Below are 18,369 nucleotides of genomic sequence, written 5' to 3'. Positions count from 1 at the left end.
TTTAAAATGCAGAGAGTGGAGGGGGCGGAGGTGGGGCTTGAACATACATAAGAGCCGAAGACGCTCCGCCAGTCCAATTTGGCACCACATCACCAGACAATTTGTTTAACCTATACGAGGCGTCTGATTGGACCTCTGCTCTCATCTCTCCTCTCCCGAGGCTGGTCAGAAATAATCCGTTTGGGTCGGCCCATTTTGGAGGCGAAGCGGCACATTGGTGATGAGCGCAGGCCGGTTGCTCAGAGCAGAGGCTTTGTCCTGGATGTCGGATGTTGGAAACGTGACCGGGGGCCAGTCCCAGGACTTGGTTCTGCAACCTCTTTGGGACTACCTCCACCAGAACCACCATGACCTCCTGAGGAGCCCCCTCTTCCCGGTGGTGCTCTCTGTCACCACCTACTTTGTGCTGGTGGGGGTGTACACGGCGCTGGACCTGCTGGCTCCCTCTTGGCCCTGCATCAACCGCTATCGGCTGCATCCCGACAAGCCCGTCACCTGGCCCAACATCTGGACGACACTGGGCGTCACCGTCTACAACCACCTGTTCTTCATCTTCCCCGCCGCGGTGGCGCAGTGGCTGTGGCGCCCGCCCACTCCTCTGCCCCCGGACGCCCCCACTCTCTGGAGCTTCTTCCTGGGCATCCTGGGCTGCATGTTCGTCTTCGACTTCCAGTACTACCTGTGGCACCTCCTGCACCACCGCGTCCCCTGGCTGTACCGCACCTTCCACGCCGTGCACCACCAGTACAACCAGCCCTTCAGCCTAGTCACGCAGTACCTGTCCGGCTGGGAGCTGTTCAGCGTGGGGTTCTGGGCCACCATCGACCCCATCCTGCTGCAGTGCCACTGCCTGACCACGTGGGGCTTCATGGTCTTCAACGTCTACGTTTCCACCGAGGACCACTGCGGCTACGACTTCCCCTGGGCCATGCACAACCTGGTGCCCTTTGGCCTCTGGGGGGGGGCTCCCAAGCACGACGTGCACCACCAGCGGCCCGGCACTAACTTCGCCCCGTTCTTCGCGCACTGGGACTGGCTGGGGGGGACGCACGTCGTGCCAGCTCAGTCCGGCCACGCTGCCAAGTGGGAGCCAGACGAGATGAATGAGAAGAAAGAATAATCCTCCGACTGACTTGTTTACTTTCTCTCTTTTCTCACTAAGTCTGCTCTAACACCTCCTGAGTGTCAAAAATGAAAATGTACAAACGTGTTTTGTTTGTAGAAATTCCTCCTGTGTGTTCTCAGGTGTTTACAAGAATAAATCATCAAACCGACGGAAGGATTTCAGTGTTTCAGACGGTGAGAGGATTCACACGCGCTCTGCCTCCCTCTCGCAATGAATGGTCGTCTTTTAGCTGCGTCCCAGCATCAGGCGTGGATGCAATACTAATCCATCCGTCTGGCTCTGAGGGGACACAGTCCGGCTGCAGGAATCTGCATCCACAAAGGAGAGAATCCTGAGAATGTAAAGTCGGATCCGGATGCAGCCTCGTCGGTATTCCGGATAGTTAAAATAAGTCAAACAAATATTGAACTTGAGTCATCACTTCTGCAGAAAGTGATTCTTTCAAAACCAAAACACATGCATTTACACTGGACGACCAGCAGGGGTCCCTCCTCCTGCGAGATCTGCATATTAAACAACAACAAGCAAACACAGAAAAAAAACAACTTTCTGTGTTTACATTTTTCTCTTAATCGAGAACATTTCCAACTGACTTTAGGGATTACGTCGACTGAAAGTGTGCTGGAGCCGGTGACTCACCGTCACGGTCTGCTCTTGTTTACAGTGCAACAGCAGTCAGAACCGGTCAGACCTGATTCTGCTCTGCACCTGACACACCCTGCAGATCTTTATAGTGTCTCAGTGAGCTTTTTTTTAAAGTGTGTGAAAGGCGACGATCCTCATATTTCATGTTAGTTCTGCACATCCTCCGGATGAGGAACCAGTAGTCTAAAACATCTCATCAGTACCTGTTGGTTGCTCTGGGTTTCTGAGAACTCGGCTGTTTGAGTTCATCTGCATACCTGCTTTTAAAACTTGCTTGGTTTTGAAGTTCTAAAGTGATGTAAAGAAGCAACATGTTGCAGCTGGTTTCATGCAGAAAGAAAAAGATGATTGTCTAAACATTAAAAAGGATCTGTAAGCTCCTCCCCCTTTGCAGGCAAAAGAGGAACACAAACCGACCAGACATGTTTGTGGTTGTTTTTTGTGTCCACATGCTTATCAGTGTGTCTTCTGTCAGCCCTTTTTCTCTGACATTCTGGATTTCCGTCTTTGTTTTCTGTCTTTTTCCAGTTTACTGTGACTCATTTGTTTGTGTTTCTTCTTTTACAGATCTGCTAGAACTTTTTTTAATCTAGCTTTTGGATTTGCATTAACCTGCAGCAGAAAATGTAAATATTTTATGGTCTTCCCGAGGTGAAGAGCTAGAACATTTTGTATTTTTGGTAAGGTGAGGGCGGAGCAAATGAAAATAGAAGAGTGGAAGGTTCCTGTTTTATTTCTGAAGCAAGGAGGGCTCAAGATTTTATTTAAAAATGTTTATTTTACTGTCAATATTGATGCTAATGTTGACTCAGAAATAGTGTGGGGGATCAAAGCCTTTTTAACCACAGAGCTCCGCCCCTGATCTTCCCTTTTTAGAAGGGCTGGGTTGATAAAATCAATTAATCCACCTGAATTAATCTAATCTTAGTAGATCAATAATAATAATAAATGTAGAGATTGTTCAAACGCGTAATGCTAAAGTCAGCTAGCTTGGTGGTAATGGGATTTCCTATAGAACGGCTAATGCTAACGCTTGGTTCACCAAGTGGGTCATAATTTCTTCTTCTTCTGGAATAAGGTGTAATGCTATAGCGTGATCGCCACCTAGTGGCCAAACTGAAACGCCCTCCAGGAGAATCAGAACAATTGTTGGAGTTTCTCCTGGAGGGGGTTTCATGGTATTAGCAAGCTCATTAAGATTTTACTAATACATTTACAGTATGTGAACGGTGTCATATTAATATAAATATCTTCAAACCATAAAAATTGATTATTAATGTATTTCTAAACAAATGTGTCTAAATGTGTAAACAGTTTAAACTCAAAATCGAATTAAATTAAGTGGATCGAAAGTATTAGACATAGTATTTTATTCCAAAAAAACATTTAAAACCATTTTTTTTAGTGCTAAAACTGGTACGACCTTCAGAAGAGGAAATATTTTTTCATAGTCATCATTGTCTTCCTCCAGTGCCAGTATATATATATGCATTAGTCTGCATTGCAAAAATGCACTGCTGGTTGGATGATGACTTCATGTTATTGACTTGTATACAATAAAGTTGAATCATAGTCTGAAGATTCAGGAACAATGGAGCAGCAAAGTTCACAAGAATCATTAACATCTGAACACATTTTACTTATAAGAAAATGTTATATATATATACTGTTGAGAATTCATCATCATGGAGTGTGAAATGTTGGGTTAAAGTCTAACTTTTATTGCAAATAAACCTTTTCAAACTTTTACATAATCAATCCTGCAGACTTCTACTTTGTTGCAGACTTTGCAAACACACTTTAAATATTTTAGGTGACTGAAATAGATTTCCCATGATGCATTAGCAAATATGGAGAACTTGCAATCGGAAAAAAGTGCTTTTTTTTGCATATTCATGGTGGAAATGATGGTTGATAATGAAAATGCTAACATTTTTATTTTTAAGATTAAAAAACATCATAACATTTATTCTATGGTCTGGTTGAATACTTGATTTCGATTGGCTGCAGGATCTCCATAGAAGAGTATTAATTGACACGTAAAAACAAAGTTTTGGCCAAATAAATATATAAATCTATTATTGCGCAGGCTTAAAGTTATTTGATTTGAAACAACAGAAACTTAGCACATAAGCAGACAGATATTCTGCAGTTTATCACAACAGTAAAGACAGTAGAAAACATTTTTGTCCTTCAAATAGCTTTATAATGGACATGCCAGCTGTCCGATTTTTGTTACAAAATGATTTTAACATAAAAACCAGTAAGAATAAAGTACTAAAAATGTATATAATATGTATTTCTTTCAGCAGTGACCATGGTATAAGTTTATTATTTAACAAAGTAATTTAAAAATGTACTAAAATGATAAAAGGCTGATCATGTGAAAGTGTTTCGTCTCCCCCGTCTCTCTGCAGCAATGGAATATTCCAGTGAGAGACTCCCAAGTATTGTCTGTATGAACCCTGTTGTAATAATTCATAAAAAGTTATTCAATGTTTTATCCTCGATAAAATATTGTTTTAATACAACCTCTGCAGAGGGCTCCTTTTATTGTAAGTCTCAACCTGAAGAGCGACATGGCAGACGCTGCTCTACCCACAATGCCTGAATAAGGTAACTCGAGTGCTGACTAAAGGACAGATGACTCTTAATCATTTACCTGAGCCACTCGTCACACAGGAAGCTATTCACGGTCTGTTTACCTGGGGGAGGGAAGCGGCCTGGGTGGGGCTCAAAACACTGACCCCTTATCTCTGAAAGCAAATGACCTAAGGACCCCTCCGTTAGAATCACTAAACCCTTTGTCTTACTTAAGCACAAAGAAACATGTCTTTAGTGAAAGCTAAAAATCAAAAATATTTGACATAGAAGTAAAAAACAAAGACTTGAACTGAAACCTGTGGATTGGATCACCGTCCAAGCGTGTCCCATCCTGCTCTCAAGCATTTCCAAACCTCTGCTCCGTCTTGACAGTTTGAACCAATAAAGTTCCGAGCTCCAAAAGGAGCGCTCCTCCTCAGGGGTAAAAATGAGCCGCACATTCCAAGAATTCTCAAGATTTTCACAGAGCTTGATGACCAACCTGATTGCATCTGAGGCCGTCAGAGGACGGCTCGGCGTGACTCAACCAGGACTTACGCAACGCCACGAAGGAGTTTCACAGATATTGCTTTGGTTTCTTTATTTATTTATACAAAAATATGTAACATTTGGCTAACTGTAAAAAATACAGTCAGCAAATAAAAATAAAAACATAAAAGCTGCAAAAACATCTCACACATGCTAGCGTTAGCTTCATCTTTGACAAACATGTGAAGCCGATGGCACCAAACCCCGCCCTTGAACAGGCATTTTACACATTTATTTACAATGTAAAACACATATTAAACATATTTTCAAAACATATTTACATCCAAGTAAAATTCACATTATATAACTTGAGCTTTGTTAACCCTTTAACAACACAATGTTAGTAATTCCTTGAATTACTGTAACTCTTCAACCGTTTACACAATTCCAGCTGATTCTGAAGCTACGAAAAGCATGTTTGAACAACAGGTAACACTTTATCGTAGTAAAGTGTTTATGCAATCAACATAAACCAGCTTGACTCCACTACAAAAACATTTTTGTCTGCTTCAGTATCTGCTGGAATTACATTAAATGTTTTCTTTCTGAGTAAACTATATACATAAATAGGATCATTTATTACGAAATAAGACATCATTAATGAAATATGAGTTACTTTTATGGCTTTTTTTTCCTACCCAGAAGTAAAATTATATCTGAGGCTCCGCCTTTTGCTGATTATGAATGCCGCCCATTTAATGACGTCATCCTAGAACCGGCCTCGGGATCGACAAAAACAAACAACATCTCAACTTTTGCAAAGATGGATGTGCATACTGTATATCTGCCTCTAGTAGCCCTGGTCATCGTTACAATGGTTGTAGCGATGGCCAGGGCTAGCGGCTGATCACTGCTAGCTGTGTGGCGAAGCTAGTGGCTAAACACCACTAGCTGAGCAGTGAAACTCGAGTCTAATCACCACTAGCTGAGAGACAAAGGTCGTGGCTGATCACCGCTAGCTTCGTGGAGAAATTGGGTGCTCATATAAGCCTATGGGCGGTTCTGGCAGACTCCTTCTGAAAGGGGTTGTTCTCAATTTGTGACATCAGCACGTGAGAACCCGCCTGTTTATGTGAGTTAAGAGGAGCTAGTACTGAAAGCGTAGGTTTTAAGAGGCTCACTCAGAAATCCGTGAATGGATCAAAATACCATTTTGGGGTTGTTTATAGTGAGAACTAAATATTATAATTCACTTTAAAGGTCAAAAAGTTGATTTTGCATGGTAAAGGCCCCTTTAATTTCCTAAACAGTCAAAGAGTTACGCTAGTTCAAGTATCAGGGTCAATCTGACAATCAGGGCTTCACGCTACAAGGTGCTGGTCTGTGTGGTTCCCGATTCCGATATGTACGCCTTGTTCTTTTTAGAGTATTTCATGGAGCTGAAGGAGACTCTCATTCTCTCCACAGTCCGGCTGCTCCTGCAGAGCAGCGTGTTCTTCACGTGGTTCCTAAAGTCCTCGGACACAAAGTAGTAGATGAACGGGTCCAGGATGCTGTTGAGGCTCGACAGGCACAGGGTGGAGATGTAGAAGCTGTAACTGTTCCCTCCGATCCCGTCTTTCACCAGGGAGTAATGCAACACCAGCATGATGTTGCTGGGGATGAAACAAACCAGGAACGTCACCAAGACCACGATGATCAGAACAACTACTTTGTGTCGTTTCTTTGACGCCGTGTCGTCCTCCTTGTTGCCCCCTAGTGTTCTCAGTAGGAGGATGTACGCCACGATGGTCACCAAACACGGGACCAGGAACACTACCAGACCCATGAAGATGAAGTAGTAGAATTGGAGCTCGATGGAGCCGAAGGGGTAATTAGGGTCTTTAATGATGCTCACATCATGGCAAGTGGTCACATTGGGGTCTTTGAGCTTCACCGTGTGGTCGTACAGGTATAACGGTGTGGTAGTGAGCCAAATAAAAATCCAAACGCCCACGCAGACGCCAATCGCAATTTTGTTGTTTTTCCGTTGCATAGATAGAGGGTGTGCCACGACCCAGTACCGCTGCACGCTGAGGCAGGTGATGAACAGCACCGAGCAGTACATGTTGGCGTAGAAGAAGCTGGTAAGGACTTTGCACAGCGGCTCCCCGTAGGTCCAGTCGTTGCCGTTTATGTGGTAAGAGATTTTCAGAGGCAGCCAGACGACAAACAGAAGGTCGGCCAGAGCCAGGTTGGCCATGTAGATCGAGGAAGGGTGCTTCTTCTTGGTCCTGAAGAGGAACACCCAGATGGCCATTCCATTCGCGGGAAGTCCCACCACGAACACCAGGATGTAGATGATCGGGAAGAAAACAGTGGTCAGGGGGCTCTTCAGAGTCTTCACAGCTTCTTCAGTTGTGATGTATTGATTCGAGACTTCAGGGTCTTCGCGCCCTAAAAATAATCGAGCTGAAATACAAGAAAATAAAAAAATTGTTAGGTGGCTGAAAGCAATTGATCACAATTCATTAAAAATTCTTACTGCAACAAACAAACAAACAAAACAAACAAGTGTTTGTTGGTCAAGAACCAACAGGTACGTTGATGAGTTTAATCGAATATTGAATATTTTGGCTAATAAGCTTTGGAAAAACAATCAGAAAATCTACTGTAGGTCTGCATGTTTTAGTCACTCAGTTTCTTTTAGAGACAAATAGTTGGTTTTGAAGTAGTTGGTAACCATGGAGACCAAATTAATGATTAGTTTTGTTTGGCTTTATTAGTTAAAAATACTCGTTCGTCATCAGCAAAAGAAGGAACATTCACTAATGTTTCTCCTAGGAATAAAATACATTGATTCTAGAACCCTGTGGGACTCCAAAATGAATTTCTTTTAGCGTAACCCTTTAAGACCGGAGCTTTAGCTGCAGTGTTGACCATTCTACTGTAAAGGTGCATTCACACCGAACGACAAATTTGCATGCCCCGTCCTTATTTTGTCACGATGAATTCGCTGCTTGTCGTCTGTCAAAAAATGTGTTCCTGAGCCGCCACGCCCACATGTGGGAGGAGCTATCAGCTAACGCATAAGGAACGGTGTCTGTGGATATTTTACTTATAGTATGGAAGACACAGAGGATGTTGAGAAATCAGGTTTATCGGTAAACATTTCTCCATGTCTGGGTTTATATGATTATTAAAAGATTTTCCAGGTACAAGGGGCTGTGTCTGTATGACGGTCGCTTCCACAGTGTTTCTGTGTTTCTGTGACTGAGCTTGAAGGTTCACTGTCTCGTATTAACCCGAGAGGGAAAAAACAAAATACTGAGACCTATTTCAATTATTTTTAATGTCTCAATGAGGCCAGGGCCAGACCTTGGCGACGCGCCCATCACTCAAATTGCGCCGCGGGACTTCAGAACGTCTTATGTCGCATCTTTTCCTGACTTAACCTCCACCATCAGTGTGAATACACCTTTACTCTTAAACCGTTTACACAGTTGTCAATATTCCAGAAATCTCTGGACCAAAGAATAGCAGCTTTGCATTGATATGCTACATTATATACTGAACTGCTTACACAATCGTAAAGGAGTGGATTTCTATCATGAAGAAAAGCAAGAAACACTTTACGAGTAGCCTATCAGCACAAAAGTGGAGCCAAATTTCTCAAGGTCAGAATCTGCTAATTCACGATTGTATTGATCGGTACATCAAAGAGCGTTTGTTATTTAGGTGTTGCTAGCAACATCTCCATCGTTAACAGGTTAAGTTTCAAACCTGTGCAGGTCTGTCCAACGTCAACATGCTAGCACAGGCGCACGTAGCATTGGCTTTAGTAATGTACAAGCTAACAAATACTAACTAAAAATACCACATACTCAACATATTGCTTCTTCTATGCTTCTTACAAATAAAATCTGAAAAATGTGAAAACGTGCTGTAGAAACTGTTTTATAGCATTTTGAAATCCGATTTTGTAATAATTGGATAAAAAAAAACTGATGACTCATAACGACGTTAGCATGTTTTAGCACATAGCATTTCTATAAAAGCAAAGGAACACGCTGAAGGTTGTTCAAACAAGACAGTCAGGTCTTTGCAGTGTGTTGTGTTGCTGGTTTCTATAAAGCCCTGCCCCACCTTCTGCTGATTATAAGGTGTGATTCACCAAAGACAAACAGCAAGGGATGAAACACGGACGAGAAGCACAAAACCTGCCCTTAAGGACTACAAATGGACATCTCCCTACAGGCAATGCCAAAACCAAAACGTCCTAAGACATAACTAGAAGTTATGGTAATTAGTCCCTATAGGCTTCTTTATAAACCTCATGAGCTCTTGTCAAAGAGTTTCAGATTTAAAAGTTCCTCTCAGCCACACAGTGAGACTTCACTCAACATGCTTTTATAAATAAAGTTTGATTTGATTTGAATAAATTCAAAAACACAAAATCAGGCAGAGCTTCACCGTGAAACCGATGGTTTTGGTCCTAAAAATGACAACTTTAATCAAAAAGTATAAACCTAAATCTACTATTTAAACATAAAAATGAGCTTTTATAGTAAAGGTAATAAAGTAAATCATAAAAAGAACTAGTTGTTACATAAACGTTCCTGATTTAATTATTAACAGAAAAGGTTATTGTCCATTCCTCTGGTAAAATGACTGTTTTTTTCCCCCTAAATCAATCCCGTCAGTGACATTCAAGCAGAACTTACATTCTTTGGATGTCGTCAGAGAGAAGCAGCAGAAAAGCAGCAGCAGGACTCCGAGGATCCGCGCGGGCGCCATGTTCACAGGTAGATGATCCGGCCGCGCGTGCGTCTTATCGCTTTCTTCTGATGGGGAGACCCTTTAAGAAACCTCCGAGGACACGCCCCGAGACTACCTGCTGAAGCAGTGACGTCACTCGAAACCGTCCTCCCCCCCATTGTTCTCAGGTGGCTGTTGTTCCCTCACGGTTGCTATGGTTTCGGCACGTGAGTCAACACGGATGCTGATTTTATTGGTTTGGTTTCTGGAGAAAAAGAGTGAATTATTATTATTTAATACTATTATTATTATTATTATGCTCCTTTTAATAAATAAATAAACATTTAATTTAGTTTAAAAATATAAACGAAAAATGAAATACAAAAGTATTTCAAATAGTTTATATAATACTTCCTAAACTGATTGAAAAAAAAAATGATCATAATTACTATTAAATCTTTTATTATTATGAAAAGGTACAGAAATAATATATTTCTATCCTCCTTACATAACAAATGCTCTAAATTAAAATCACTTAAACGTTGTTTATTAAAATAACATGTATTTATAATTAATAAAACAAAAGAATAGGGTATTATGGAGCTGGAAAATTTTAAACAGTTTTAAAATGAAAGAAAACTGAATTTTAAATTAAAAACTGGTGTGCCAAACAGAATAAAGCTGAAATAAATTTAAATTAGAGCCTGAAAGATTTCTAAAAAAAAATATTCTTCTTATTGTTATAGTCCTTATAAAGAGTTAAAACAGACATTTGATTAATTTCAAAAATAAAAATGACAAGAACGTATAATAATAATTATTAAACTATTATTATTATTGTTGTTATTAATATAGGATAAAAAAACATTAAGATTTTCTTGACATAATACATACTCTATTACAAAATCACATAAATGTTGTTTAGATTTTGCTTAAAATGACAATTTTAAGCTAAAAAAAGAAAAATTGTTATAAAGTCTAAACATTTTAAACGGTTTTAATATTTTAAACTTATGTGCACAAAGCAAAATAAAGCTGAATTAAATAGAAATGAGAGCGTGAAAGGTTTCTAAAAAGTTATAATAACAATTATTACTAATATTATGCTTCATTTAAAAAATAAACAAAACACTTAAATAATTTCAAAAATAAAAGCAAAAAGAAAATATATTATTTTTATTGGATAAAAAATTATATATTAGGATCTTCTTAACATAATAAATTATCTAAATAAAAATAATTAAATAGTTGTTTGTTAGTTTTTGCTTAAACTGACTCTTATTAATACGGCTAAAAAGAGAACATTTTTTAAACAGTTTTAATAGTAAAGAAAATAGATTTTTTTATTACTGATCTGCTAAACAAAATAAAGCTGAAATAAATTGTAACAAGAGCCTGAAAGAGTTCTGAAAATTAAAATGAACAAAATGAAATTGATTTCTTAAAAGGTCGTGGCTCTAAGAACCTAAAATAAATTACTTTTAGGTTAACAGTTCAAAAGAATCTGTGAGAAAAATAAATTCAACTTTAAAAAAGTAACAAAGTTAAAGCTGAGAGGCCTTAATACTTTGTCTTTCTTACTTCGATCACATGCAGCAGTTTAAACACACAAAATCAAAATATTCCAGACAGTTCTCATTGTCCTAAAACTGGTTTAACCACCTCTATAGTGTGACAGAAAATGTCCTGCCTGCCCCACACAACGTCAATAAAGCAGGTCAAGGTGAAACTTTCATTTATTTAGTTCTATAGTCTTCATTTTCTAGAGATACGCTTTACACCATTTATGGGTTTTATAGAAATGTTCTTGACTTTTTTCACTTATTTAAATAATATTTGTTTAAGTAAATATGACAAAGTAAAAGAGCAGGATTTGGTTTTTGTTTGCATATTGTACCTTCCTTATTAGCTCTTCCTTTAGAGCTCTCCCACACCCTAAGCCTGCTTTTTGAGTCAGAACAATTCCAAAAATGTCCATGACCTCATGGCTACACTTAAACCTGCTTTCTGGTCGTATAAAAACTGAAGGTATGAAGCCGATGTTCTGATAAATGAGTTAAACATCTAGAAAAAGAAAAAAAATGTGAAGGCTTATCTTTGTAAACTGCATTGGTAGAGCTGGAGAATATTGAAGGTTTAAAAATATAATAAACAAATTATTATAGACTTCTTTGCAGAATCAAGAATTACCTGTCACTTTTAAAAATAAAATATATAATTTTTAATCCTCCGCTCAAACATAATAATCTTAAGAATTACAAGTAGGAGGTTGGTCTGTAGTTTATAGAGCTGAAGCAGACATTGGACCTCCTTTCTTCTCTTTTCACCGTTTAATGACCCATTTGGACAAACACAGACTTTCACCTTTTGAGAGACTTTGATTAAACATTAAAACCACTTCAGTCCCTTTTCCTGCACATTTTACACATTAGCGTTTGTTAACGTAGTTCATTCGGAATATTTAAGGTTTTTAAGTTGCCTCTCTTTCTCATGATAATGAGACGGTGGATCTCATTATCGTGAGAAAACTGTCAAAAAAGCAGTTTTTGGATTCCATAAAAAGGCCAAAACATTTACCTTCATTTGTTTTAGTTTTTCAGAAGCCATAATTTTATTTTAAAGGGGCTATACAGAGAAGAAACAACTTTTTGAGCTTTTGAGTGTATTATACTGTTCAATCCTTACTATAAATATTAAAGTATTTAGATTCATTCATGCATTTCTGAGTCATCCTATAAAAACCTTCGCTCTCAGGGTAACACAAACACCAAATTTCTCAGTGAAACTAGTGGTAATCAGCTAGCAAGATCAGATATATGGTATCCATTTAAAAAAAAAAAGGATGTTTATTTTTTTGGGAGAAACGAAGACACGCTGCCGGCTCCAGGATGATGTCATGAAATGGGCAGCACCCAAACGCAGCGGCGGGCGGTGCGACAAGAATCAAGTTGTTTTACTTCCGGGTAGGAAGTAAAATGAAAAAATAACTTAAATATTATAAAATAGTTTGTTTTTTAGAGCTCCAAAGGTAATATATGATCATATAAATGGACATAGTTCCGTTTTTAAGGCTAAAGAAAATCATGGTATGGCCCCTCATATCAATAGATTTTCAACTTTTTTTCCAATAGCTTTCACTGAAAGTTGTGTTTTTAATGTGTTCTTGAAGCGTTTTTCTCAGAAAAAGAGGATTAAGCCTAAATTTGCATTTCTAAACATTTCTTGGTTCCAATAGCGTTCTCATTGGGCGATGTCAGCATTCCATTTGTGAGGTTGTCATTCATAAAAACGTTGGTTCCCTTCAATCCTCTTCCATGCTTCAATAAAGCTGCTTTATGTTTCTGATTAACAAACCTTGATAGAATTGCAGGTTTGTCGGACTCTCTTCTCCCGGGTAGCGGGAGACAGATGTTTGCATCCAGAGAAATTCCTTTGGATTTTATTAAGTTTTCCACCTGTTTCTCCATGGAGTTCATCTTCTCCTCGTTGGATTCCTCACCGCTCCAGGCGGTCACTGCATGCGCACATGACAGAGTTTTGATTTTCAATCCACTGATAATTAAGTAGTTAATCCTGGAATTCTGTTCCTGGTCGTCCATTCGTTTTTCAACGATCTCCATCCTGTTGACAGCTGTCTCACTTCTTCCAGCACGTTCAGAATCTGTCCGCTAACGTCCTCCAGCAGGAGATCAAGAGACTTCTTGATATGAGATTCGTCTGAGTTATATTTAGTAATTGTTTTTCCAATGATTACACCTTTAAGTACAGCTGCTCTATGCCTCATTTGCGTCATCCCGGTAGTGAAGATGTTATTTCAGAATGGTAATCAGCTGCAGATAAGGCAGGGTTCCTGGAAAACATGTAGGACAACGGCCTTCGAGATCTGGATTTGGACACCGCTGTACTACGGCAAGCCACAAGCTCCACTTGTAGTCTATTAAAACCATAAACGTCTTTGTTTTCATTCTGGCTCAAAACCTTATAGCTCTGATACTGTTTGTCATTTTTACCACTAATGGTTGGGAGTGTGAAGAACTGTAAGCTAGCAGGAGAGTTTTAATCTAATTATCTATTATTTAACCAGGAAAAAAATCCCATTGAGATCCATTGATCTCTTTTTCAAGGGAGTCTTGGTCAGGAGGCAAAAATTACACCCATAGGATTAAAATTAGTTAATAAATAAATAAATATGATTAAATAAAATAGAATAAAACAGTTACAAGTTAGTGTTTTCATTTCCAGGTCCTTCATAATAATAACTTATGAGCTGTGAAAAGAGTGTAAATAAAGGGATGATGGGAGGGTAGGGCAGGCTCACTATGCACTCAAAGTCACGCCCACAACTCAGAGTTGAGTTTCTGATAAACTCATGCCGCTCTGCAGAAACTATGTTCTAGAAAATGACTTTTTTTTTTTGTTTTAGCTAAAAGCAGCATAATGATAATTAAAAGACCACTGGGAATGTTTTTAAAGATGATCAGAGTGAGACTTTATGAGGTTTAAAACACCAAAGATATATTAAAAATATTCCAAGCTAAAGATAAACATTTATAGTTTTAAATGCGACGAGTCAGATTCTAAATAAAGATGTAATTTCATAGTAAAATAAGCCTCAAATTAACATAACAAATTGTGTCTAATATTTGTTTTTCATTCATGTTCTAGTTTAAATATTAAAATATGTATTGCGAAATTGTGGACTATTTTGAATCCATGATGTCTTCTTATGTGTTTGATTGTTTGCTTGAAACTTTTGACAGTTTGAGCTCAGAGCAAAACCTCAAATCCAGATCTGTCATTGAGGATTCTTACAGATTAAACTGGATTTTGTTTTAAAGGAACGTAATAATCTACAAACACTACGTAAAAACTCCCATTTGATCGCCATACTTCACCTAAAACGAGGTATATCTTCACACAAAGTGCACAATTTTAGAGGCAAAAACACATTTTAATCTCCACTTGCTTTTGTTTTTATTGTTTAGGCTTTTTGTTTGTATTATATTTTTTAGACATATTTTTCTGTGTTTACACAAATGTGTAAACAAAAGGATGATTAAATTTTAGTTTAATGAATTAGAAGAATTCTGATTATTTTGTAATTAGAGTATTTTTTTTTTTTTAGGGCTGTGAACATTAACACACGCGATTAATTAAAAAGAATTAACGTGTTAATATGTATTAATGCAAATTAATTGAAGAAACAGTCCTTTTCTTTAACTCTATGGTACAGGCTAAAACATTTAATCAGGTATTTTCCTTTTTATGTCATTTCCAGAAGAGATAAATATTCAATCGGATTTTAGTCGTTTATTCTTGCTATTTTTATGGACTAGATCACTTTTTAACAAAAAGTGGATTATTTGATCCATGATCTGGTGCCATATTGTTCAAATAAATTTTACCAGGTGAAACATCATCATTAATTGTGATTAATCCCAACACAAAAGTGCGATTAATCAGATTTTTTTTGTAATTGACACCAATAATTAAAAATAAATGTTCTAAATGTAGAGTTTCGTGTGTGATTTCTTATTGTGATTATTCGCAGATAATAAGTGGTCGGCAAATACAGAGACTAAGAAAAAAAAAATGATAGCAATTAATTTTGCGATTAATTAGTTAATTTTTTTAATCGATTCTCAGCAATTTTTTTTCTTATTACAGGAGGATTTTACTTTAATATGTCAATAAAAAATAAAATGGTGATTAAGATTCTTCTGATTAGAATTGGAAAATAATAAATTGATTTTTTTTTTTACTTTATGCACAAAATAACCAATTATTAAAATAAATTTCATAAAAAAAGTTTATTTGTTTAAAATTATAGGTACATTTATCTCAAAAAATAACATTAAAAACTGAATAAAATTGAAGCACAGTTGCTGAAAGTTGACAACCTACGTTTGTAAATTCAGTAAAGTCCCTGTAGAAGATCTGGATCTAGAAGTCGGAGCTCTGCGTGTTCTTGGTGCTGGAAGAGGAGTACGTGTTGTTTCTCTTGGAGTACTTCATGGCGCTGAAGGAGACCTTCATCCTGCCTACCGTCCTCTCGCTCCTGCACAGGAACGTGTTCTTCACGTGCTGCCTGAAGTCCTCGGAGATGTAGTAGTAGATGAAGGGGTCCACGCAGCTGTTCAGGCTGGCCAGGCACAGCGTGGTGATGTAGAACCCGTACAGCGTGTTCTCCGTCTCCCCCAGCAGGAGGATGTAGTGCACCAGCAGCATGATGTTACTGGGGGTGAAGCAGACGACGAACATCACCAGGACGGTGATGATCAGCACAACGGCCTTCTGCCGCTTCTTGGCGATGGTGGGGTCGGCCATGGTGTTCCTGAGAGCCTTGAGCATGAGGACGTAGGAGACGATGCAGACCACGGAGGGAAGCACGAACCCCACCGTCCCCATGGTCATGAAGTATCCCGCCGCCGTGCTGGCCTGGCTGAGCTTGGTGACGTCGTGGCAGGTGGTGATTTGAGTGTTGACCACCTTGACCGTCTGGTCGTACATGTAGAGAGGGATGGTGAGGAGCCAGATGGTCACCCAGATGGCGACGGACACCAAAACGGCGATGCGGTTGCTCCTCATGCGTTTGGACAGCGGATCCACCACGGCCCAGTAGCGCTGGACGCTGATGCAGGCGATGAAGGAGATGGAGCCGTACATGTTGGCGTAGAAAAACCCCACCAGAACCTCGCACAAACCCTGACCGTACGTCCAGTCGTTGCCGTGGAAGTGGTACGCGATTTTCAGCGGCAGCCAGACGACAAACATCAGGTCGGCCAGAGCCAGGTTGGCCATGTAGATGGAGGCCGGGTGCTTCTTCTTGATCCTGAACAGGAACACCCAGAGCGCCAAGGCGTTGGTGGGCAGCGCCACGGCGAAGACGACGATGTAGACGATCGGGAGGAAGACTGTAGTGAGGGGGCTCTTCAGGACCTGCAGGGCTACAGGTCCCACTATCACACCTGCGTTAGTCTCCACTCCCGGCATGCCTCTGGGTGCAGCTACAAACACAACAACACATGTTGAAAGGAGACACAGCGAACAGAGAAGTCATTGAGTGTCATTCAGGAGAGGAAGGAAGGCCTCAAAACACAAACAAGCGTCGACGTTTGGAGTCAAACAAGCTTCGTCTAAAAGAATGAAAACACCGAAGCAGGAAACGCACCTTTCTCCGTGACATCGCTCCCCGTCAGGCTCCTCTGCGTCCAACACAGCAGCAGCAGCAGCTGAAGCCACCGCGGCCCGGCACTCATGGCTGCGGATGGGAACTGAGCGGCGGGCGGGGCGCGGCTCCTCCTAAAACAACGGTGCCGATCGCACCTGAGTGACGTCACGCGGTCAGATGAGAGTGAGTCGACGGCAGCCACTAAACCCGAGCGGAGGGAGGGGGGCGGGGCGACTCTCGCGTCGGCTTTTCTTGTGGATGATTGAGCAACAGCTGTTATTTTTACGCTGTATGGCAAACTGTTGTGACTTTTAAACACCCAGAGTTTCACTCGTTAAAGTGAAAGAGTAAAAAGGATTCTTATTTGGCTGGAAATTACTTATCATTAGACATTGGAAAAATAAAACTCATAATTCTTAAAAACTATTGTGAATTTAATAAAAATTCTAATGATAATAAAAGTGATTCTCCTGCTCCTTTCCAAACGTTTTTTTTTTCGGCACATAAAAAATAATCACACTTTAAGCAATTTCAGCAATCTTGGTATAAAAAACGTCAGAACATTACTTCCTGTATTCTTGGTATTCATAAACTTTCTAATTTTTGAAATATTAGCAAAATTTGGTCCATAGTAAATGAAAGACAAAGTCTTTGAATTTCAAAATGTTAAGTAGATTAGCAACAAGCCTTTAAATATGGCTTATATAGATAGATGAAGATATTCATTTTTTATTGTATTTTTCCAAAAATGCGGAGTTCACCAAATATTTTAGCAACTAACGTTTTTGGCTAATGTGTTATCTACTTTTTTGTGGCTAATTTAGAGTTTAGCTTCTATTTTAGCAACAGGCTGACGTTTTTGACAAATTTGATTTACTGAGGAAATTTAGGCTATTTTAGACTTTAGCTGGTATGTAAGCAATGTGTTAGCTTTTATTGCTAATTTGGCCCCTACTGGGGTTTTATGCTAATTTGCAATTTAGCTAATATTTGAGCAACACGTTTGACTAATTTGTTATCTACTGAGGTTTTTATTGGCTAATTTAGAGTTTAGCTTCTATTTTAACAACAAGATATCGTTTTTGACTAATTTAGTTTCCTGAGGAATTTTAGGCTATTTTAGATTTTAGCTAGTATTTAAGCAACAAGTTAGCTTTTTGGTTAATTTGGCATTTACAGAGGTTTTTTTAGGACTAATTTGGAGTTTATTTAAGCAGCACCCAAAATATCTTTTGGAAAGTTGGGATGTATTAGGGATTTTTAAGCAACTTTGCTTCAAAATTTTCAGGAATTTAAGTCAACTTCAGCGCTAATAGTTCTCTAACCAAATTTGCAGTCATTTAGCAAATTTAACTTTTTGCAAATAGCTTTGGATTTTCAGCAATTACCTTCAGCAATTAAAGTAAATTGCGGAACCAGTTTAAACAAAAGCTTCAGCATCTTCAACTACTTTCAGCAAAAAGCCTTCACACTAGCGTCATCACAGGTAAGGCAACTTTTCCAGTTGTATGTGTTCTTGCAGCATTTTTATGACAATGGAGGACATCAGGGCCGACTCTACACTGAAAAAGGGAAACAATGGATCGATTAACAAAAGTTCTGTAATTTGTTACACTTA

At 39.1% G+C, this 18,369-nt stretch overlaps 3 protein-coding genes across 3 annotated transcripts; 1 reads left to right on the top strand and 2 right to left on the bottom strand.

Moving 5' to 3' along the window:
• ch25hl2 (cholesterol 25-hydroxylase like 2) lies at positions 1 to 1,274 on the top strand. The gene has a single exon (XM_024298713.2). It carries the CDS (start codon positions 221 to 223, stop codon positions 1,118 to 1,120), a length of 900 nt encoding a protein of 299 aa, XP_024154481.1. The 5' UTR covers positions 1 to 220; the 3' UTR covers positions 1,121 to 1,274.
• A 3,839-nt stretch (positions 1,275 to 5,113) lies between these two features.
• Positions 5,114 to 9,812, bottom strand: LOC112162740 (proteinase-activated receptor 2). The gene is made up of 2 exons (XM_024298621.2): positions 9,547 to 9,812; positions 5,114 to 7,294 (listed from the first exon to the last, which is right to left on the bottom strand). Exons 1-2 carry the CDS (start codon positions 9,617 to 9,619, stop codon positions 6,210 to 6,212), a joined length of 1,158 nt encoding a protein of 385 aa, XP_024154389.1. The 5' UTR covers positions 9,620 to 9,812; the 3' UTR covers positions 5,114 to 6,209.
• Positions 9,813 to 15,393: 5,581 nt separating this feature from the next.
• Positions 15,394 to 16,934, bottom strand: f2rl1.1 (coagulation factor II (thrombin) receptor-like 1, tandem duplicate 1). The gene is made up of 2 exons (XM_024298699.2): positions 16,752 to 16,934; positions 15,394 to 16,587 (listed from the first exon to the last, which is right to left on the bottom strand). Exons 1-2 carry the CDS (start codon positions 16,837 to 16,839, stop codon positions 15,524 to 15,526), a joined length of 1,152 nt encoding a protein of 383 aa, XP_024154467.1. The 5' UTR covers positions 16,840 to 16,934; the 3' UTR covers positions 15,394 to 15,523.
• Positions 16,935 to 18,369: the final 1,435 nt, after the last annotated feature.

The sequence above is a fragment of the Oryzias melastigma genome, linkage group LG12 (assembly GCF_002922805.2).
Source record: "Oryzias melastigma strain HK-1 linkage group LG12, ASM292280v2, whole genome shotgun sequence".
In the NCBI taxonomy this organism is placed as follows: domain Eukaryota; kingdom Metazoa; phylum Chordata; class Actinopteri; order Beloniformes; family Adrianichthyidae; genus Oryzias; species Oryzias melastigma.
Note: the sequence above shows the minus strand (reverse complement) of the source record. Positions and strands in the feature narration are given on the sequence as shown.